Raw genomic sequence first — 23569 nt, forward strand, 5'->3', positions numbered from 1 at the left:
GAAGCTGAAATCAAGAACTGGATCCAGGTGTATCACACCCAAGTCCTCCAACATGAAACACAGACATCCCAACCAATGTAACCTAACCTGTAGGCAAAAATGCTCTTCCTCATTTTGCATGATAACTTGATGAGAGTTATTATGTTGGGATAATAATCATAGATCAAAGGGGAAAGTCAAAGAATTAACTTTAAAATACATAATAGCTATCACTTTCTTTGCTATTAAAAAAGGTAATGTGCACTGGAAACTTACTGTGTTCCACATATGACATTATCAGATTTCTTTCTCTTTTTTTTTAAAGTATTTTTATGGCAAAGTCAGATATACACTGAGGAGTAGACAGAGAGGAAGATCTGTCCAATGATTCACTCCCCAATAGACTGCAATGGCCAGAGCTGCAGTGATGCTAAGCCAGGAGCCAGGAACTTCCTATAGGTCTCCCATGTTGGTGCAGGGTCCTAAGGCTTTGGGCCATTCTTGACTGCTTTCCCAGGCCACAAGCAGAGAGCTGGATGGGAAGTGGGGCTTCCAGAATTAGAACCAGCGCCCATATGGGATCCTGGCACGTTCAAGGTGAGGACTTTGGGTGCTAGGCCACGGCACTGGGACCCATATTTATTTCTTATAATACTCACAATTCTGTCTCAGGAAGTGAACTCAAGTAATTTGTTTGAGTTTAAATGACTAGCAAGTCATTGAGCTTAGCCAAACCAAGAGTTTCTGGGTTTAGAGAACCCTACTTAGAAATTGCTATACATTGACATGCAGGAAAGAGAAGATTTGGTCATGTACTTAATTTGCCAAGCTTAACCTCAGTTTTGTGCTCATATGAAGAAACAAAGTTACTGGCAATTCACTTGCAGACTTCTTCATCTTTTGTTTTTCTTCTAATAGAAATGGGACCAGGAGAGTGTAACTTTCTTAATTTTTCTTAATTTTTTCTCTAATGTTGCTTTATCCTGAGTGATGTATGCGTGCTGTGTGATGGTTGACTGCCTTTCCTATTGTTTCTGTGAAGGTCTGAAACAACTTAAGTAGGCAAGAGGAACCAATTTTCCTTTGATGAGCAAGTCTAGATTCTTGAGCACATGGCCTTGAGCTGCAGCTGAGTGGCTTCACCTTAAAATCTGAAATAAGAAACACATGCTGCTCCAAAGCTGGGGGATGGTTGAGTGACCAAAAGGACAATATGAAGGACAGTTTAGCATTCTACTGTTGACAATATGCCAACCCTGAGATCTGCACATTCCGTCTCCAAGTCTTCCTGCTTGTTCCCCAGTCCAGCCTGTGCCTCCAGAGTGAGTGATAGAAGTGGCAAGAGGTTGTTCAGAAGATTAAAGATCCAAGTCACCAGAGACTGCCTTTTTGAAAGAATATTTAGACACTTTCTACTTGGCAGTCATTAATATTCTTCAGCAAAGAATGAACAGCAAGCCTATTCAAGAAAAGCTCCCTCTTCAGATCTCTGTACCTTGGAAGATAAAGTGAATGCAAGGGTTCTGTTTTGAAATTAAATATTCATTGGATGGGGTTAGCGCTATTACTGTTCTAGAGAGTAAAACTGGATTTTTTTTCCCTTGTTTTAAAATAACGACAGTCATTTCACTTAAGAATCAATTTCTGTCCTGAAACTGTCAGAGTAACGCATGGTGTGATTTTTCTAATGTAATAGACACAACTTGAAATTGAATAAGAAGGGCTCCACATATTTTATGGAGGGTACATGAGCAATGTGACATTGCAGAAAGCCTGCGTGAAGGAGGCGTCATGAAGCAGAAGAAAGAGGCCGGGCAATGAGAACCTGGGAATCACGACAGCCTTTGGGCAAAATCTTGGACTCTGTTCATTCACAGCTGTTTCCTAACATTTCTGAGTTTTATTTCCTAAGCTTGGAAGTTGGGAGCCTGTTTCCTTTCCCTCAGGGCTTGTCTAAGAATTTAGAAATGATAGCTAGAAAAGAAGAGGTATAGAGAAGACAGTAGCTCCACGGTGGTGGTTATTATTCACACTTTAACAAATACTGAGAACTGGTCACTAAATGTCCTGAAAGCCATTTACATCTGTTTACTCACTCTCCTTTTCTAATCTTTCAGGCACCATTGCTCACATTTCCCCTGAATTTAAACAACTTTTAAAGCTTTCAAAGCTTTGAAGGTTGATTCAGTGAAACCTGTTTTTATTCTAAGCATTTTTCCTACTGTCACTCTGAGTAAAACAAAAAAAAAATTTACTGTCAAAACAGCAAGGATTTGCTTTTCAGCACAAAATGAAAGCAGATATGTCAGCCTGATCTATTTTGGCATTCTCCTCGCAGTTAAATAGGACACCTTTTAATTTGTCACTCCTTTAAGAATCATTTAAGTTGATAAAGTAAATCCCCTGTGTTTGACTTTAGCTAAACATCAGCTAGTTGGGCAAAAATGTGTATTATTTGTTCTTGGGGCACAAACCCTTCCAGTTATGCGAATTAAGTAGCAGCCTAGAAGTAACATCTAACGAATATATATTTTAACTGTAAACTGGAATGACTTAGAATTCTAACTTATTGCCAGCGATTTATAAACAATCTGGGTAGAGGCATGGAGGGTTAATATTTGCATGTGAGTAAATGGAACAAATCCATGCATGGCTATTTAGAACAATGCACATGCACCTAGCTTCAAGATTACAACCAGTTGTGAGTATTGAGATTCAAGCTCCTAATCTCAGCTCTGCTATTTCTCTGAATCTCAGTTTCCTTATCCATAAATTGGGAATAATATCAGATAGCTCTAGTTTATGGCTGGAAGTAGAGGACATAAATATAAATCACCTAGCACATATTAGGCCCGTACTTGTTGCTTAAAACATGTGACCAAGTCACTACTACTCCAGAAAAGCTTCAGGAGCGATTGTTAGTAATCAGTCTAGGGTTAGCACTTTTAACTGTGTGGGAGGCTTTTTCCCCCTCTGATCCACACTGGTTTTACTGGCATTTAAGCCACTTTTATCATTTTCTCAATGCTGGCCATAACATCAACCTGATATTTTCTATATAGTGAAGCTAAGATGAAGTTTGTGTTCATGGAAACATTAACTAATCATCATTAATCATTTCCTCTTGGTAGGAAAAAGCAGCATCTTCTGTTTCAATGATCTAAATGTGATCTGGTTGATTATTGGATGGACAAACTGATTTAGTAACAGAAAGAAATAAAGATCACACACATAATGCATATAAATATGCACACAGAGAAATTTTTCTGTTTTTTTGATACATACAGAAGTTAAAATCCACCTTTCTTTCCTGTGTGGGGCCAGTGAAGAATGTGAGAGATAGTGCACTAGTCCATCTTGGAGTCCCTTAATGCAAAGTGCTTTAAAATAAGCCAGCCATCGACAGTATAGATCAACCTTTCCCAATCACAATTTGGTAGGTAGGTTCTAGAGGACACCAGTCTCTAGGGATTCTTTCCCAATTGTGAACATTTCACACCGACTGTGATAAATATACAGGGTTCACTTATTCTGACAATGTTCTTCTTCGTGCAGCTGCATTTCCATGAAGAACAAGACCCTGAATCCAACTGGATATTCATGAAGAGCAGATCTAACTTTGCCTGGAAGCCCACTCTGCCCAGAGCTGGGACAGTGGAAGTTTCCACCTGATCAGACAGATGCTTATACGGAAGCCACATCATCTTCCACTTCAAAGCCTGAACATGCAGCAGATACATGTGGAATAAAACCAGGCTAAGCTGTTGTTCTCAAACATGTTTATTTGTAACAGTTTTACATGGTGTTACAGAAATTAATGGAAAATTTCTAAAAACTTTGCTGTTCTGTTGAATGCATTGTACATAAAGTTAAAAATAATGTGTCCATATATGTTAACAAACTGTCGTCTGAGGTAAAGTTAAAGTAGGTCTAGAAATGTACTGCAACAGTCATTTTCTCTTTCTCATCTTTATTAAAAAAATATGTGTCAGAATGCAGAAATTGAAATGAAGCAAACCCACAGAGTAAACATTTTTTTTAAAGAAGGTGCCCGGTACATTACATGATGGGATTTCAATGGACACTGGGATGAGGACGAGCTATCAAAAAAGTCTTGAGGCATGTAAAGAGTGAAGAGCTATGCGGAATGGGGACAGAATGACAGGTGGCATTTCCCTGGTTTCAAAATTTAAAGTGACAAATTTAGTGCTAGTGAAGGATGAGGAATTAGTTGTACACATGGATTTTTCTGCTGATCTATCCAGGACTGTGCAGACTCCCCATGTTCTTTTGGTATGGACACCTCAGTTCTAGTTGGAGGTGCCACTGGATTCCTGGGATTGGATAAGGTGATGCTGGATTCACCAAACAGTGCTTGGGAACACAGTTAGAATTCTGCCACAGAGAATATGGATGGCAGCTCACAATCTTGATTTCATTTCCCTCACTTTAGCAGATCACATGGGCATCTTCTTTGAGTTCAGAGCCGGTTTCATTTTTCAATCATGTCCAAAGCACGATGACAAGTCCATGGAGTTGTCACCTTCTGCTATGATGTTCATTCCCAACAATTACCTGAATAGCAACATCAGCCACAGTTCACTCTGCATGTGTCAGGAGCAACCCAAAGAACGGGTATGATGGTGTGATTCTGCAAGACAAACTCAAGACGACCATATTGGGGGAGAAGATAGCACCACTGCATAGAATCAGAATCATGGACAACCCATCCATCTTAGCAATCTCCCCATGGGAATTGCCTGTTTTATCAAATCCCCAGAAAGCACAAACTGGTGCCAGGAAGATTCTCTTGGCTATCATGCCTCTCCCATCTTCCCCTTCCGATGAAAGGCTGATCCAATCACAGAATGTGAGCACAATTCTGCAATAGTTGAGGGGACCACCTGGTAAGAAACACACAGGGCAAAAGCCCATCTCACTTTTTGGCTCTTGAGACCTTGTGAATTAGGGTGGCACTTACACGTATTCTCTCATGGACATCTGGACAGTTGATCTAGCTGGAAATTCGACTAGGTTCCAGTGGCTTGGTTGTATACACGTGGGCACCAAATGGTCACAATCACCTTCTCTGACAGATCGGATCACTTTTGTCTTTGTGAACGAATATATCATCATTTTAAAATCAATCAACCAAATCATTTTAGTTTCCATTGATATGAAGAAAGAAAGCATACAGGTCTATTTAAATCAATACAATCAATAAAAATGCTACTTTCCCAATTTTAAAACCAAGTAATAATGACTCCCCTTCCCCAGATCCAATTCATCACATGATTTTTAAAATTTTTCTTCTTCTTAGTGTTAAACCACTAAATTCAACATACTGCAACTGCATAGGAACATTAGGAAAACACATTTGACCTGTATAACAATTCTCTGTAGGGCAAAAATATATAGCTTCTTTATGAAAATCATGTGCTAACCACATAAACCAAACACTGCACTTCTTGTCTCATAAATGTAAAAAAAAGGAGGCTTAAACTCTTTTGCTTAATGTACAAACAGTCCAGTGACTTACATGGGGGTAGGTGGGAACAAAGAAGTGGAGAGTTTGAGAACCTCAAGGTCAGGCCTTCAAAGTGTGAACTGTCTTCTTGTTTCTCACATAGGGTGGTGCTCTTGTGGAAAGGCTACATTATGGAGTCACGTGCCTGCTCACTAGCTACCGATTGGCCAATGGTGCCTGCCAGCTGTCCCTGAACTCCAACCTCCTACGGTATACTCCAGAACAAGATCTGGATTGTGAGCCCCAACTATCAACTTTTTCACACCTTGCACTCAATCTGCTACCTTCTCTACAGTGTAATGGCATTATTAAAAAGCATCTTCATTAACATTTATATTTACAAAAGAAACTTTTTTTTTCATTAGAACTCCTTAAAGCCATTTCCCTTAAATATTTCAAGAGTTAATGGTAAGGTTTTTTTTTCCAAGTTATAAAATAAAAATCCCATTTGAATTTTCTGATGTACAAAAGGAGAGAGAGAGATGAATCATTTTGACCACAGCGTCAGTTTGTTATTCTGAATAGTTATATCACCATTGTTCTGTCAGAAGGTTGACTGGTAAGGTCCAAAACCATTTTACCAGAAATGTACCAGAAAGTATTTGGCAAATGACTTCTTTGAAATGGCACATGGAGAAGACACTTGTCTGCATAGCATCACAGCAGCAAGGTATCAGGAAAATAAAAAATATCACTTTATTGTACTTTAAGAGTTCAGAGCTCCTTAGGAAATTAGATGCATTTTTTCATCTTTGTCATCAAATGGGATTCGACGTCCTTCTCTACTCACAGGATGAAGGTTCATACCGAAAGCAGTCTTGTTTCACCAGGATGCAGATTAGCTAGAGGGTTGTTTTGGCAACATTTCTGATCCTAATACATAAGCAACCACATATTCAACTTGTGATGTCAAGCTAATTCATTTCACATTAGGCGCTTTTTTTAAATTCCCAGTTAGACTTATTTACCCTCATCTTGAAAAAAAGTCAAAAACAATACAAAAATTTGTACACCCATTAATTTTGAAATATGATAAAGGGAGGAAGGTGGGGGAAGGAGATGGCAGATGTGGTCCTATGGGGAGATGACACGACATCTCTTGTTGGAAGGCATATGGATGATGATACTGTGGTCACAGGACTTCTTGCTTTTACCTAAAAGAAGTCAGTGTCAGCCCAATTGTAACTCTCTGATGCCTATAACTCCAAATTTCATGTCTCTACTGTGGTCAACAGGTGAAATAAGAAAATAATTAGGAGCTCATATACCATCAGAAACCCAGCTTCAACAAGAGCTCAGTAAGCATCTGCTTGATTTGTGACGTAATGTTGGGTGTTTTCCTTTATATGCTGTTGTGGGTTTTATTTATTTTGTGCTGCCATAAATATGTCATTCGTTGTCCAGAGAGCTGAGTTCCCTCTTCCAGTAAGTTTCAGTGGGCCATCGTGAATTTCTTTGTGGGATGAGGCCAAGTGAAAGAATCCAAGAGAGCCTGTTGCTATGCTGATTTCCATGCCATCTTGAAGCACCCACAACGTCCTCCTGTTGATGCTGCTTATCAGGTCTGTGGATCTACCCTTCGAGTGGCTCTCATGCCTGTGGATCAAGAAACAAAGTGAGATCTGCCCTATTTCAGGTGGGAAGCTCTGGGACAGTTTGAGGAATAAGGTTTGGAATTCAAATAGGAAGGTAACCGACCCTGATGGCTTCAGGTTATATTCGGAATGATCGTGATACCTGCTGTTTTTGGCAACATTAGTAACGTCATAAAAATTATAATGCAGCCTCGCTTATCTATGGATTCTGTATCCTTAGGTTCAAGCAAACAACGACTGAAATGTTTTTAAGGCACTGCACCTGTCTGAACATGTACAGACTTTTGTTTTCCTTATCATCATCCCTTGAACAATGTAATGTAATGATTATTTACATAGCAGACTGTATTAGTATCTAGAAACAGCCAAGCATATGCATGGAAGTATTAGGATAAATGCAAGTAAGAGAGCTTTTGGTATCAGGGACTTAAGCATTCATGGAGTCTTTGCATTTTGGGAGTGCTGAGATCAATACACCATAGTCACTAACAAACAACTGTACTCACCTAGTCCTATCCTAGATTTTTTTGGCTGGGACTGATCTCCCTGTCAGGTAAAAGCCTGGTCTAGAGGGGGAGATCTGTGTACGCTAAGTGATGTGTGCAAGATACTTAACCTTTCTTACCTTTCTAAACCTTGTTTCCCAACAGGAAATAGAAATAATACTATTTTCCCACATGGTTCTTTAGAAAGCTGGAGATAGCATATGTAAATCACTTAGCACAATGCTAGATGTTAACAGGCCTTCAGAAAGAAGACGGGGGAACATGTGGCTAACACATTTTCACATATTCTTATGTCCACTCATAACCATTGGTGTTCTATTTCAAATTGCGTTTTTGTTCCTAGATTCGTGGTGCCTAGGTGAACTGACGAACAAGAGAAATGACAAATGTGCCTTTTGCTTTTAATTAACAATTCTGGAACTCATTACAAGTTCAACCAGTTGTTCCACATTTTGTCAGAAATTTGCCTGCACCCTGGGATGAACAAACGCCCAAACCAGCAAAATCTCAGCCTACAGAGGGTGGGGAAGTGGCGCTTAGTCTTGTTGAAATCACTTTAGAATTTAGTATTGGTGCTGAGGTGACCCAAGGAGCACTGGCCAAGTCCATCAGTCTCTACTCTTGTCTTAAGTATGCACAGGCCTTTTTATGATCTTACTCTTGGATGTTTGTGCCAGAAATAAGTGGGTACAATTATATCCTAGTTCTGACAAATTCATATCTTGTCTTGTATCCTGATATGTGAGTAATCTGTTTATTTTCTTGAGCATTTGAAACAAGCTTACATTCTATGATCTTCTCCTGTGTATCTAGTGCCATGCTAGCTGCTTTCAAATACACAGTTCCTCTAACTCATCACAAGAGTCTTATGAGGCAGACCTTTATCTTGCTTGCAAATGAAGAATCAAGAATTGAGAAGTTAGATAATCTTTCCTTGTTGCACAGGAAGTTTGGACACATGAGACCTGAAAACTGAATCCAGTGCTTTTTCTTGTGTATTACAAAGCTGCCTTTGTTAGAGGGGAGGGGTGATTAGGGAGAAAGAGAGAAAAGGAGAGAGGGAGAAAGGGAAACAGGAGAGAGAGAGAAAGAGAGAGAGAGAGAGAGAGAGACAAGGAGAGAGGGAGAAAGGGAAAGACAGCAAGTCTTTCATCTGTAGTGTGCTGCAGAATTTACAAAGCACCTTCATGTCTTATTTCATCAGCCTAGCAGTCATAGGAGTGCGTGTTTTTGTGCCCAAGCTCCTTGTGAGGGTAAAAACAGAAGCTCACAGGTTATACTGAAGGTTATAGGATGTTAAACTCACTGTGTGCTCTCCTGCAGGTAATGGATTGCAATGCTTGCTTATATGTTGAAGCAGAAATGGCCTCAAAGATCATGTGGCCCGAGACCATCATTTGTTTTATTTTTTATTTTTACTTTTTGCAGGTAGATGATTGTATCTAATTTGTCAACACAGGTATTCTTCAAAGAATAATGTTGAATTTTTAAAAACCAAAAGTAACAGATGTGGATGTTCACTCCTGTCCAAGTCACACAGCTCCTTGATAACTATGCCACAAGTAGAGCCCAGGACTCCTGCTGCCTGGAAGTGTCTGCTCTAGAACTCCTCAACTGCCTACTCCTCCAGGGGGAAAGGAACTCCTGCCCATCTCAGGCACCTTGTTCTGTGAGACAAGCCCAGTTTGTCTATGCTTCCCTCTATAGCCTGGACATTGGCCTTGGTTATATGAAAAGTAAAGCCAATTCTTCCAAATGATGGATGCAGAGAGCACGAAAGCTCCTTTGGCCATCCTACCTCTGGATTGCCACTTGCCAGCTCTTGCTGCCACATGTGAACCCAGCTCGGTAGGTGCTCAGTGAGACTCTGTCAAATGGCTAAGACACAGTTCTGCATCCCTTGTCATAAATACACATGAATTCCTCTCAAAATCAAGCGGAGAATATTTCTAGAGCAAGGCAATTTACAAGCCCATTATTCATTCCCTGACAATACATGAACTGTCTCAAATATCTGTGGTTTGGCTAACCTTGTACCTTTACAATCCCTGAGGAGAAGCACTTTTCCTTTGCATGTGCTGAGGTTCAAGGGTGCATCTTAACGCCCCCAGAGCAGACTTTCTCAGCCGGTTCTTCTTTTCGGATGCCCCCAGAAGTCAGACTTTCTTGATCTTACCCTACAATTTACTTTATTCTAATTTTGGAAACTAATTTATCCGACGGAGAATGCCACCTAAAAACAGGAGACGACAGCAGGCTCCGACAGGGTAATTAATGCCACACTGCATTAACTTTCTGCAGCTGAGATAAATATTCACACATCTCCTGCTTGCCGGAGTTTAGCCTCAAATACCCATCACAACAGCAGTAACGACTGCAGTCAACTCTCAATTATCCCCACTAATGAAGGGGAGCAGTGGTGTGGAAAGCCCCAGGCAGCAGATAATCCCAAAGTCTGACACTGTGATGCATTATATGTTTTGGCAATAGCTTTACCTTCCTTGTTATAGAATCTTAAGACTGTCAGTGCTGGAGGGGAGCTAAAAAATCATCTGATCCAGGAATTTCTGACCTGGTTTCTGGCAAGGTCATGGTAAGATACTCAAGCTATTTTCAATATTCCAAAAGGTCTAAATGCAAACACATATTGACCTAACAGGCTGTTGTTGATGTTTGTTTTTCGTTTGTCTTCCTTTGACAGATTTGATCACATCTTCAACTTGTTTTAAATTCCTCCAAGTGTCCCCATCACCCACAGGGTAAGGTCAAAGCTTCTTAAGTGGGCACACGAGTCCCATTAGTCTCAGAGTCCATTAGAGCTAATAAATACTCCTTCTTGACCATGAATCAAAGCTGTACCTTCAGGTTCCATACATCATTTTTTAAAGTATTTATACCTCTGCTGGAGTGATCTTTCCAAGATGGGTCTGATTGTGCCAGTATCCTGCTTGAAACTGTCCTCTTGGCTCGTTCTTACATGGAGGATCATGCAAACTCAGGACCACACTCAAAGCCCTTGCAACATGGCTTGGTTTTCACAACCAGCCCCACCTATTACCACACTCTCCACAGGTCTACCTTCCAAATCCTACTGCAGGGCTACCCTTGTGGGACAGGAACTTTGTTTAAGTGGAGCTTTCTTTGTTCTTTATTTTAGAGGTAAAGATTTCAAACCCAGGTCATAGATGAATGAGGAAAACAATATTCTGTCTTTGGATCCTGACCTGTGGTTCAGTGTGTGGAGTGCTGACATCCCATGTGGGTGTTATGTCAACTCCTGGTTCCACTTAGAATCCAGCTCCCTGCTTTAATGCGAATACAAAAGCAGTGGAAGATGGATCAAGTACTTGTGTCCCTACAGCCACATGCAAGACACCAGACGAATCCTCCAGTCATGTGGCAAATGAACCAACCGACTGAACATCTCTCTCTCTCTCTCTCTTTCTCTCTCTCTCTCTCTCTCTCTCTCTCTCTCTCTCTCTCTCTCTTCTCTCCCCCCTCTTTGCAGGTCTGTCTTTCATATAAATAAATAAACACATCTAAAAAAATCTTTAGGGAAAAAAACCATAATAGAAGACAGAGTTTCAAATCTAAATCAAGAAAGGAAGATTAAGTAAAGGTCAAATGAAGCCTCTTTTAAAAAATGATGGTTCTTAATAAGTTAGCAATACTTCAGAACTTAAAGCTCATCTATGACTTGTCATGACACCTGAGCACTTTTATGTTTAGAAGAGAAGAAGCTATGCTGTGCAAATGAAAATGTAGTCAATTCTCTATCACTTGCACTTGGTTTTCTAGAGGCTGAGTGAAGGCGTGACAGCATGGGGTCTGTAGTCAGGCACGTTAGGTGAATGTTTGTGCTTCCTACACCCCACAGCCATAGACCCTCAGGAACACACAAGTAGTTGAGCAAGTTAAGTTTCCTACTGGACAACTAGGAGCCTCCGGAGCATTCTCCTAGGAGGGTGTTGGAAAGGATGTGCCACTAGATTTGGTTTATGTGCTTATATATTTTGTAGACTCTTCAAAAAAAGCTTTCTTTTTCCCCCTCTGGACTGAGCAATGGTAGATTATTTGAACAATTCTTATCTGGAAGGAAGTGAGAATGGAGAAAGACTAAAGCTAAGACAGAGAAATCGTGGTGATTTGTACATCTGTTGGTCATGAGTATCAAAGGATCTTAACTTTGTTTTAACTCATCATGGTCACTGTGGACTTTTTTGGTACTGGTGTTGTTTGGACTTGTCCATGCTCCACAGGAGAACACCAGAACATGGCTCTGAGGGTACGACCAGCGCCTGTTAGGGCCTACTGTTCTCACATGTAGTAATGGTGCCAACCTTGAGTGTCAAGTTTTTCATCTGTAAAAAATGGTCTGAAATTCCCTCTGGGAGTTGAGTGAAGACAGAAGGAAGAAATATGACATTTGTCTAACAGGGGCCTGGCTTAGGGGAAGCTACTTTAAGTAAGGCTAGGTTTCATTGGTTTGGGAATGTAGTTTTACCTTGCTTTGTTGGAGTAGGGTTTTAGGCCTAGTGATCACTTCTGTCTTTCCAAATGTCTTCTTTTTCTTAATACATAGCTACAGGTACAAATGGACACTCAGTTATAAAAAAAAATGAAAATGGCACAGGATTGGCTCAAGCAAATTTTGCAGAATTGAAGTAGAGTTAATCTTGAGATGTTGCTGTAGGCCCTGTGACTAACAGAAGCTCTTACTACTGGCAGACAAACTCACAAGTTCTCTAAATATGAATTATGTGGTGTTGTGCAACCGCCAAATAGATTCACACAATTAGAGTAATAATAGCTTCTACAAATGGGTACTCTCAAGGTCTATAATAGGCTATCCTGGATCACACGCAGAGGATCTCACCCGAATGCTAGGCCAAGGCCGAACCCTTGGAATTCCCAACCACAGTTTACCATGAAGCAGCCAAGGGTATCCCTAGTTGAGTGACTTGCCCAAGGCCATTCAGCCAGCACTGGGCAGAACTGGGTTTTTGTTTTCCTAAGATTTAATTGAGACAAAATGAAAATATCATTTGCCATCTTATCTGTTGGCAAGTGTATAATTCTAAGGCACTAACTGCATTCACAATGTTGTATAATTATCGTTATTTCTTTAAGTCCTTCATCACCCCAAATAGAAACTGTGTACCCACTAAGCTTTAACTTCCCATTCCCCCACGGCCTTAGACTGATGGTAACATCTAATTTACTTCCCATCTGAATGAATTTACCTATTTTTTTCTTATTTATATAAACTTCACTGATGTGTAACTGACACATGATGAAATGCATTGATTTTAAGTATACAGTTGGGTGCGTTTTGACAAATGTATTTAACATGTGAGCTAGGAAGCATTCTCTTAGACTCAAAACTTCCCTTGTGGCCTTCTGGGTCAATGCCTACTTTTTGCCAGCAACCAGTGATGAGCTTGTGATCACCACAGACCACCTTTGTTTTTATCTAGCATTTCCTACAAACGCAAATAGATTACTGTTCTTTCACTACATTTTCCCACTTGTAGAACATTAAAGTTGGTAGGGCTATCTGTCTTACAGCTTCTGAAGACACTGAGGCCCTGGAGATGAGGAGTACTTTCCCAATGTTGTGGGAGACAGTGGAATGCCAGGGGAACAGTGTCTATTCCTGTGGTTGTCTCTTCTTGCTGTCTTCCACAACAGCTCTTTGGCATGGGGTGTAGGAGTAAATAGTTTTACATATTACAGGACCTCTTGGAAGCTACCTGAACTGTGCTTTTTCATGTTTATTGTATTTATTTCTGGAAACCTTGTTCCTAATTAAACAAGGATGTCAAACGAATTGTATCTTTATTAGTGAAAGAAGACACTGAAGAATGCCGATCTTAAATGTGAGGTCAGTGGTGGCACAGTGCAAACTGCTCCCTCAGCAAACCTATCTATAGTCCATCTTTGGAGTTTAGGGTGAAATTAGCAGTAAATTAAGCTTGTGGTCCAAGGGACCTTGGGATGGAAGCCAGGGCTTGAGTGCCTCAACTGCTCAGGCAGCATGTTTAGTCTCATGATCTCTCAGTCTCAATTCCTGGGTATAGCTTAGCGCTGGTTTTAAACTTCTTCGCTCAGCAAATGCAAAAAGTTCTGGCAAACAGGAGGGGGAAACAAGGCTGGAATAACTTCAGGTTCAACTTGATCCATGGACAGGATAATGAAACACACATGAGTTTTGGAGTCAGATGGGTCCCACAATCCTGTATGAACCTGGGTAAGCATTTCACCTGTTTGCCATAGTTTTCCCATCTCTCAGATGGGGTTCAAAAAATATTTCATGGGATTGCAAGAAGTAATCCGTGTGTTTACATAACATGAAAGATTATAAGTGGTGGGAGTCTTCCATTTTATTTTATTTTATTTTAAACAATGGAAAACAAAATTTTCTGATCTCTTTGGGCCTGAAGATTTAGCTATGAGGTAGAAAACTCTTCAGAAAACATTACAGACTTAAGAATAATACTTTAGGAATTGAGGCTACCAAATGCATTTGCTTCCTGGGGCCTTGGGTGCTGAAAACCACTTGGTGAATACAGAGAGGTACCACCTGAGTTTCCCTGGAGCGGGGTCTCTTCATGTTCCGGTAAATACTGCATTTCACTATCCATCATAACAATGACAGGCATGAATGATCTGCTTTGCCCATGCACTTCATCCACTTACTTCATCTTCCTTGAACTTCTCAAGTGTCAGAAGAAGGCACTGATGCTGATACAAATTCTCTGCCATAAGCAGGAAATTTGTTTTTTTTAATATGCTCATAGTCAACAGGAGTGGGCCCTGAATGTAAAGTTGATCCTCTCTGTATAACCTAATGAAGTCAGCACATTCTAGGGTTTCTTATATATACTATTTAAAGCTGGGTGGACAAGAAGCCCAGGGCAAGGATTTTGTTGCAAACTCTTATTGGGAGTTGGGATCTTCCAAGCTGTTATTGGGTGACTTTGAGGATCTCGACTATGAGAGCTGGAAGGGTACATCGAATGTGTTAGCAGAACAGGAAGGCCAAGATCAGGAGGGAAGCCATCTGCTTCATGTCACACAGATAGCAGACTGGAGAGATGGTACTAAAATCCAGGGTCGTGGTGGTGTTGGACTATTTCCAAATTATTTAATATGGGTCTAGAGCCAAATCCTAGCCTTAAGACACAGCAGTCTTAAGCTTTCAGCAACGTACAAATCTTTCCACCTTACCTGTCCTATTTATGAAATTTAAATAATAATAAATACTTAACACTGTTCCCATGAGGACTCGATCAGGTGGTGTTTGTCAAAATGCTAATATTTTAAAACTATATTTTGTTATGCACAGCAAAGGGATTGTGATTATCTTCTGCAGAGTGATTCTAGAAACAGGAGCATGAAATAAATAAATCAGGGATTAGCAAATGACCTTTTAGTTGCCGGTGCTGACTGTGCCTCTTAAACATATAAGTGCAATTGGAAAATAGCTTCTCTAATTCATTCATGTGGTGTCTTCTGTGGCTTTCCTGTTCATAATAGCAGAGTAGCTATGATGGAAATGGTATGCCCACAAAGTATGAGCAATTGCAGTTTACTGATCTCTGAGCCTGATGATCAGTAAGCGTATTCTTTTCACATTCATTCCAATGGCTGTAAAGCATGCTGAAATCTTCATATCTGACTCTGATTCCTCTTCTGATCTTTATAAGCTGTGTCCACAGCAGCCCACTGGTAACTCACGTGGATGTCTCAAGATAAACTTGACTTATTTCTGTCAGAGTATGCTGCCCTGCGTTCCTAAGCGGAGTGAGTAGCACCATGTCATGAACCCAGGTATTACCATACTTAATTTTCCCTTCCTATATACCTTCAGTCTTAACCTCCTGCAGGTTTCATTGGTGAGATAGCTCTTGGTATCAAGCCAATTTTCCATCTGGGTCCACAGTGCCATCAGTCACTGCAGGCCAACTTCTGCCTCCATGGCACTTCAGATAACGGACTTCAGGAAAGTGTTTTTCCAGGAAAGCCTCAGAAACTGGAGTATTAGTCCTTCCAAAAGCTTAGATTGTTTGTTTATATTTATTTGTTTGTTTTGCAGGAGGCTCTTTAAGAACACTTCTGAATACTACTGAAAAATGGAAGAGTAATAGTAATCCGAGTATGTCTATATTACTTTCAGAGCTTACAAAGCACTCTGATATTCATGTATCATTTGGTGCTTGGACAGTCTGGGGAGGGAGCTGATGTAATTATCTGTATTTCGCCAGATGAGAGTGGAACATTTGCCTTGTGGCTGTAACTCAGATCAAGTCATCTGTTTCCCTTTTTCTTTCCCTCCCTCTTTGCTTTCTTTTCCTTTAAACAGCATCTCTCACAATACATTTGAAGTTCCACTTTCTGCTTAAACATAAGATAGCCACAAGGTAATATTTTATATGTCTTGGGTTCTCACTACAGAGATTGGTATTAAATAGATGACAGCAACTTATTATTTATGGCTATATCTATTGTTACTCAGAAAGACAGACCAAAGATTCCTCCATTGTTATAGATGTTACTTTGACTTGACAGCTGGGGAAGTCTGATAGGCAGTTTATTTACTTAGCCATTTAACCAAATAAATGTTTTCATTTTTCTTTCATCTCCTCAAAAGCTAACATTTTGCCCTTAAAATTGCTCCAGCAACACATCAGTGAGGTACAAATTACCTGCCATTCCCTCACCAGCCATTATAATATTTATTTTGGCTCTTTTTGCCCATTGACCCAGTCCCTCAAAGTCATGTGATTCTCCCAGATGGAGGATGTAAGAAGAAGTGAAATAACTGAAGAAATTTTCCTTTATTGCTAAAACAGAAATACTATTTGAAATTTGTCCCAAAGCTTCCACCTGCAGGGACTGAGCCTCTCTGTTCCCTGTTACTCTGGCATGATGTGGCTTTGACTTATCAAAAGATGTCATTCCTGCTTATTCAGAACTCTGTTGGTGTTTCTAATAAAAAAACAGTGGGAGAAAATGGCTGCAAGGGTGATAAGAAGTAAGGGACCATTGCTTTCCAACTAGATGAAAGCAGAGGGGGAAAAGAAAGCCATGGACATAGCTATCTCACTATAGTGGCTCTTTTCCAAATGTCTGAAAAGGCAATAACAAATTGGAGTCTATAAATTTCCAGTTGGGTGGATGGGTGAAGGGGATGCAGACCAAAAGATAAAGTGTTGCTTACGAGTGTGTTGCAGGACAGACTGAGGAAAGCCCACTTGGGCTTCCATGTGTGTGTCGTAGAGGTTGGTTTCAGAGTCTTGGCACATAACTCTGTCTAGGGAACTGTGACATGGTCAGCCAGAGTCTCCAAAGGGAAATGATCGCTTCATTAAAACTTAACCCACCTAGCACTCTTCTGGAGCTGGGAGATTTTACTGAGATTTACTTGTGAGTGTGAGCTTACTCATCTTTTTGGAAGAGGTGGCCTAAAGGGCCCAATTCATGAGGTCCTTCTGATTAGAGGACAACCAATTCACACCAGGAGAAGAGGACCAGCCTTTTGCCTTATTTGTGTTTTTCCTATTGTTAATTTGAGGCATGTGAAAACTATTTAAGATATAAAACACACAGCAAAATCTCCTTGTTGGTGACTATTCAATAGGAGATGACGATAGTGCTGCTGGTGATCACATCCACTGATGTGTGCCAGATGCTACATGTTCACCACCTCCTCATTTTATCCATAGAAGAACTCTATGAGGCCCGTGCTGTTTTTATCTGTATGAGTTCAAGGGAAGAAAATAAGCATAGAAACTATGTGAATCTCAATATGGCTAAATAACCAGAATGTGGTGAAGCCAGATTCTGGCTTCAGTTAATATTACTGCAGATTTTTAAGTTCAGTATCAAATGACTGTCTCCAGTTGTTGCTATATACTATCCCAAATAACTCCCTGGGTAAAAAATAGCCCCTGCTAGCAAATGAAGAAGCAAACATTCAGAAGAAATTTTAGTGCTTGCCCAAGGCTTGCCACTATTACATAGCTTTATTAAGATTTGAACTCAAGTTCCAAATGTTGAAATCTTTCCACTATGCTAGTTATAACTCAGCCTTGGGTGGTATACTGGAAGGAGGAAATCTAGAGCAGACACAAGTCCCCCAAAACAGCTGAGCTTATGTGATTTTTTTCAAGCTGAACAAGCTCAAAAAGACGAGGGTTTGATACATTGATCTACAAATGGTATAAGTCATCTTTGTTTTCTAGAAGAACTTCAATTTGAAGATGATGTTTGCTGCTATTTTGATGAATGGTTCCTGTCACCTCCAGTTCGTTCAACCAACTTCTCCAGGCAAACTTGACCATATGAAATACAACAAATGCAAAGGGTAGAAAATCTCTTAGGGAATCACTCCAAGGAATTGCCTCAAAATCCCCAAACTTCTCCCTTTCCTGCAGTATTGACTTTACCTATAACAGACCAGATTCCCAAACAACTTGGCAAGGCTGAGTATTGAAATGGCTGTTAGCTAGTTTTCCATGGTGTGATGTATTATATTGTGCTGTTGTATTGACATAAAATGTGGCAAAATATACCATAGGCTAAGTTTTTTAAATTATAAAATCTATTAACAAAATATACTCCCAAAACACCATGATAGCTTTCAATTAAGTGTCAAAATAACTTACACGCAGACTGAGAATCTATTAATGAGCAGTAAAAACCATTTTCCATTTTAATGGTTCCAGTCCTGCTTTTGGGGACTAAAAAAACCACAAAAACCCCAGCTCTTTGGGGATGGCCTTGTAGTCCTATATGTTTATGGAAAACTAGAAAAGTGTCTGAAAATTGAACACATTTGTCAAGGACTGATCATAGAAATCATGTCTAGGTAACAAGGTGTATTTTGTCTCCTGAGAAGCTTTACTTCCTCAGTTCTCTTTCTTGTGATCAAATCAGATCTATCAAAATTCAAGTGCCAAAAGCCACTTCTAGCAAATGTAAGTACACCTCTCTCAAAACAGCTGCTGACGGAAGCTGAAGTGAATGAGCGAAAACCATACGCAGTAACACAGGTGCAGACGGCAGATCCCAGAAGTGAATACTTCAGGCTTTGATTTTTACTTTCACATGGGAAAAGGTGTAGGTCCTCTCTGGCTACACAAAAGGGTTACCAGGAACTTACATCTTGATCAATATTATTTCAAACACTGCTTGTTTTTGCTTCACAGTCTGCCTTCTCAGTGTGTTTGATCAGTGACCTCTTTAGATCTGCGGAGTGCAGGCAAATGCAGTGACATTTTGTTTAAAAGATTAAAGCACATTTCATTGAGAAATTATGAGTGGGCAGAATGTGTCTGTCTCAGAATGTTGATGATTTCAGAAACTAAATCCACATTAAGTAGTGGTGACCGTGCCTCATTCTATCACTACCGTGTGCTCAGAACATATCATTGATGAAATAAGAACATTACTCAGGTCTCCTACCCCCATCTTCCTGTATGAGTCAGAAGTCATGCACCCAAGAAGCACAGAGTGGAAAGCAGACACCAGGCAGGGAGAGGTGGCAGGAGCATCAGGATGCAGATTGGGCAAAAGAAAGAGCAAGGGTGTGGGGAGTATGACTTCAACAGGGCAAACAGCCAGCTGAAGAGTGAAGGCAATGAAAAGGAGGGATACCTACCCAGCTCTGTGCTTTCTAGCTACCATCCTGTGGACTTGTGGTATCACCACTGGGCTCAGCACTGGGCTCCCCAAATGGATCGCTGCTGGATGAGGCCTGGGAACCGTCAGGCTAGAACACAAGAAGGTAAGACTTTGCTTTCTTTCTCTTTTCAGCAATTATAAATACAAGACAACTGGGAGTATTTTCATGCACTACATATAGTTAGTGATTTTAAAGAAGAGAGCAATTTCAGCTAGAGGATGCCCTCTCCAATGGCCTCCCTCCCCCACCCTGCAAGGTAAAAACTCTCAGTAAGAGCTTCATAAAATAACATTTTGTTTTTGGTTTTTGCTGAATCATATAAACTTAAATGAAAGCCCCTGAAAGACCCCTTTAGATGTGCAGAATTTGAGTCAACAGCCTTTGCCTTCTTGTCCCCTTCTTGCATGGCTGTTTTAACTGGAAGGAGAAATAAGACCAGATAAAATCAAAGCAGTGACTTACAGCTTCTTGCTCTTCACTTTTGCTGGGACTTTCGAAGCCTTCTTCAAAGATGTCATCAGCGGTGGGATCACTGGCGTGGGATGCAGATGATTTGGATGGAGAGCTCTGCCTAGGGGCAGGCGTTGGAGCTACACCGAGACCAAGAAACAAGAGGAAACACTATAAGGGCCTGGCTGAGGCCACTTACAGGGATCTAATTATACTCAAGTCAAACTCTTAGACTCAAGCCAAGTTAAGTCAGCTGTGTATCTGAGTTTCCCTGTGGTACATACTTATCTTGGGCTCTCATACTCTCCATGGCAAGGAAGGAGCTGGTCCACACAGAAGGACAAGGCAATGGTTTTCAAGGGATGGTTCCTTTGCCCCCAGCGTGTGAACATCACCTGGGATTCTCAGAAAGGCAAAATCTTGGTCCCTATCTCCCATCTACTGAAGCAGAAGCTCTGTGTTTTAAAAATCCCCTGTGAATGTTTGAGCTGAGAACTATGGGATTTTTGTTTGCATCCTTCTCACTTCCTTTCATCACAGGGCACATGTGTTGAGTAGCTTTGATGTGGCAGGCATTGTCAGAAGTTTTATGGACAGTATCTCTAATTCCCATAAAGCCTCTTGGAGCTAGAGGTTATCTCAGTTTCACAGATCAGAAAAAACAGGCTGCTAATTTGCTTATGGCAACTGATAAAACCAGGCTTTGAATTCTGGCCTATAGTAGGTACTGAATAAACAGGGACTCGGTAATCTGGGGAGATGCTGTGGTTGATGGCAACTTGAGTCTATAAGGACATGCGCTTGCTGTGCTGACCTCCCTGCATTTCCCTCCTCTCATTTGTTCTGGAGGCTTATAGCAAATAAGCCATTTGAAAGTACTCTTCTTTCAATAATTTCTCATTTGGCACACAAAACACCAGTCACTGGCTCTGTCCCCAGTGAGGAGGTGACAAGTCTTGATTTAGCAGCTGAATTTCAAAAGCCATGGATAAGGCCTCCCCATTATAACACTCCTGAATTTAGAAAACCTGGCAGCTTGCAAGGCAGTGAATGACTGTAAAACCTACTGTGTACTTTTACTCTGAGGAACCTGTATCTAGAGTAAGGATTATATTTCTTCATATTTTATTTATAATGTGCCATTGAGCCAGCACTCTGCTAGGGACTTCCCATTTATTGCTCTCTCTCTAATATAAACAACTGCTAGGTGTTGTTGAACTTCTCCAGATTGGGGGGAAAAAAACCCTCACAGTTTAGAGAGGTGAACTGCAATGTTAACACAGCAGTGGAAAGATGGTCTTAGGTTTGAAGTTGGTTCTGTCTGACATTGCCTTCTCTGTGCTGGGGTTTGGCTATTTGAGCTTCACTTTTGTTCTAACCACTCCAAACATTATTATAGGAAGAGAATAAAGAAAACTGGATTAACCAATTTTCCTTAAAATAAAACATCAAATTACATTTTTAATTGGAAATAACTCTATACTGTTTCCTAAGATGACTTTATAACAAAGTAGTTACAGTGGGCTTATGGCTAAATGAAAATACCCTGATGGATAGTAGCTGTTTAACAAACATTAACTTAATAGGATTCTAAATTGTGTTTGAAGTGGATTATTGTTTACTAGTTGACGAGAACTCACGCTGAATTGCTGATTCTGACAGGCGTAGCACACATACCTATTCAAGGAAATCAATGGGATGCATAATACAGGTTTACATATGCATGTGTATTCCCCTTTAAAAGATTTTATAGATTACTTCATACTCTAGAACAGTGCTGGGCCAGTGCAATGGCTCAGCTTGTTAATCTTCTGTCGGTAAGCATCATATCCCATATGGGTGCTGGGCCATGTCCCAGCTGCTCCACTTCCCATCCAGCTCCCTGCCAGTGGCCTGGGAAATTAGAGGAGGTTGGGTCAAAGCTTTGGGACTCTGCACCCACATGGCAATCCAGAAGAAGCTCTGGCTCCTGGTTTTGGATCAGCATAGTACCTGACATTGTGACTACTTGGGGAGTGAATCGGTAGATGAAGATCTTTCTCTCCGTCTCTCCTTCTCTTTGGAAATCTGCCTTTCCAATAAAATTGAATAATTAAAAAAAAATGCTTCAATTTGTGGTGACTTCACCCCCAGGGGTGTGAATATGCAACTAGTGCAGCTATTTTTGATTGTCACAACTAGAGGGAAGTTATCCTACTTGTACATAAAGGCCAGGGTTGTCACTAAACACTCTGGAGTGTACCAAAAGGTTCCCCACAGCAAATAATTATGTGGGCCAAAATGTCAGAAGTGCCAAGGATATACACTTTTGCTCTACAGCAACAGTAGCTAAATGACCTTGTTTTGTTCATTCAGCGCTTCACATCCTTTCCCTAAATGCCTCCAACAGGTGGTGCACTCTGCTAGAATTGTAGGAAGTGATGACGACATATTCCCTTGTCTTCTAAGAACTTAAACTTCTTTTACTTGTAGCAGACATACAAGTCCACCAAAAGAACAAGCTTTTTTTTTTAAATATGCCTGCTTAGTTACACAGGGCTTCTTTTAACATTTCATTTTTTATTCATTATTCTTCATTGAAATTTGCTGCATTTTAGCACACAGTTCACTACATAGTTCACACAGCCTGAATGCAAGAATGTTATTTATACACATTAAAGGCATTCATTTTCAGAATATCATGTGAATCCAGCTGAAATGACATAATCTAATTGAATTAACATTAGATTCTTTTCTTGACAATTCACTGTATTGGCCATGCAGTGATCCATATCATCTGTGACAGTAGTGAAAATGCCAAACTCATTGTACCATGAGCTTTTCTTTTCCCTTATCCATTGTCAAGATACAGACTGAGTCACAGGATCACCTTCCCCAAATTGTGTTGAACAAACGTGTGTGTACTCAAGTGTATCTGGACTCTGATTTGGCTGCATGGTTACTGCCTTCCAGATGTTTGCAGCAGCAAAGTGAATTGGGGTAGAATCACTGACAGCCAGAACTGGAAGGAGGCACATTGTTTGAGCAAGTGAATTCATGCATTTTACCAAAGACACAAATGGAAGTCACATGATTGCCAGGGACACAGCTTGCAGTGAAAACGCTAACACCAGAGCACTGGTCCAGGACACTGCACAAAATCACTTAACCCAATGATACCGATGATGATGATATTATAGACATTATTTGACTACTGCAATATTGTATTCTTTACTGGTACATAGCTTTATGCATGTGAAGAAATTACAGCTCACAAAAATAAAAAATCCTGCCCTTAAACACAAAGCTTCTATACTATAAAGATGGTTGGAAGACCTTTCTTTGTCTCCTTCTCTCTATAGATTTCACTTTCCAATAAAAATAAAAAATAAAGAAAGATGATCTTCAGGTTCTTAGTCCAGAGCCTTCTGTGGCATCATCCTTTTTTGTCTTTCACTGCTGCTGGAAGCTCTGAGGCAAAACTGGGATGAGACGGTGTGGCTGCTCTAACTCTGCCCTAAGTTTCCCTCTTGATCTTACTTACCTAATTTTTTTAAAAAAAGATTTGTTTTATTTTTATTGGAAAGTCAGATATACAGAGAGGAGAAGAGACAGAGAGGAAGATCTTCCATCCTATGATTTGCTCCCCAAGTGGCCGCAATGCCTGGAGCTGAGTCAATCCAAAGCCAGGTGCCCTGAGCCTCTTCCAGGTCTCCCACATGAGTGCAGGGTCCTAAGGCTTTGGGCCATCCTCTTCTGCTTTCCCAGGCCACAAGAAGGGAGCTGGATGGGAAGTGGGGCTGCCAGGATTAGAACTGGTGCCCATATGGGATCCTGGCGTGTG

The 23569-nt window shown here is 40.6% G+C and overlaps 1 protein-coding gene across 9 annotated transcripts in view; it reads right to left on the reverse strand.

The window, feature by feature from the left end:
* Positions 1-3741: 3741 nt before the first annotated feature.
* DAB1 (DAB adaptor protein 1) overlaps positions 3742-23569 on the reverse strand; it is a 409353-nt gene continuing 389525 nt past the window's right edge. For 8 of the 9 annotated variants that reach the window (XM_058656404.1, XM_058656398.1, XM_058656396.1 and 5 more), the window contains 3 exons: positions 19759-19886; positions 19273-19383; positions 5196-7102 (listed from right to left, as the gene is read on the reverse strand). In XM_058656404.1, coding sequence (XP_058512387.1) covers positions 19288-19383; positions 19759-19886 — 224 coding nt within the window. In that variant the 3' untranslated portion in view covers positions 5196-7102; positions 19273-19287. Of the gene's footprint in view, positions 7103-19272; positions 19384-19758; positions 19887-23569 lie in introns of all 9 variants that reach the window. The other variant, XM_058656380.1, reaches the window with a different exon arrangement.

This window comes from Ochotona princeps, chromosome 2 (genome assembly GCF_030435755.1).
Source record: "Ochotona princeps isolate mOchPri1 chromosome 2, mOchPri1.hap1, whole genome shotgun sequence".
Lineage (NCBI taxonomy): Eukaryota > Metazoa > Chordata > Mammalia > Lagomorpha > Ochotonidae > Ochotona > Ochotona princeps.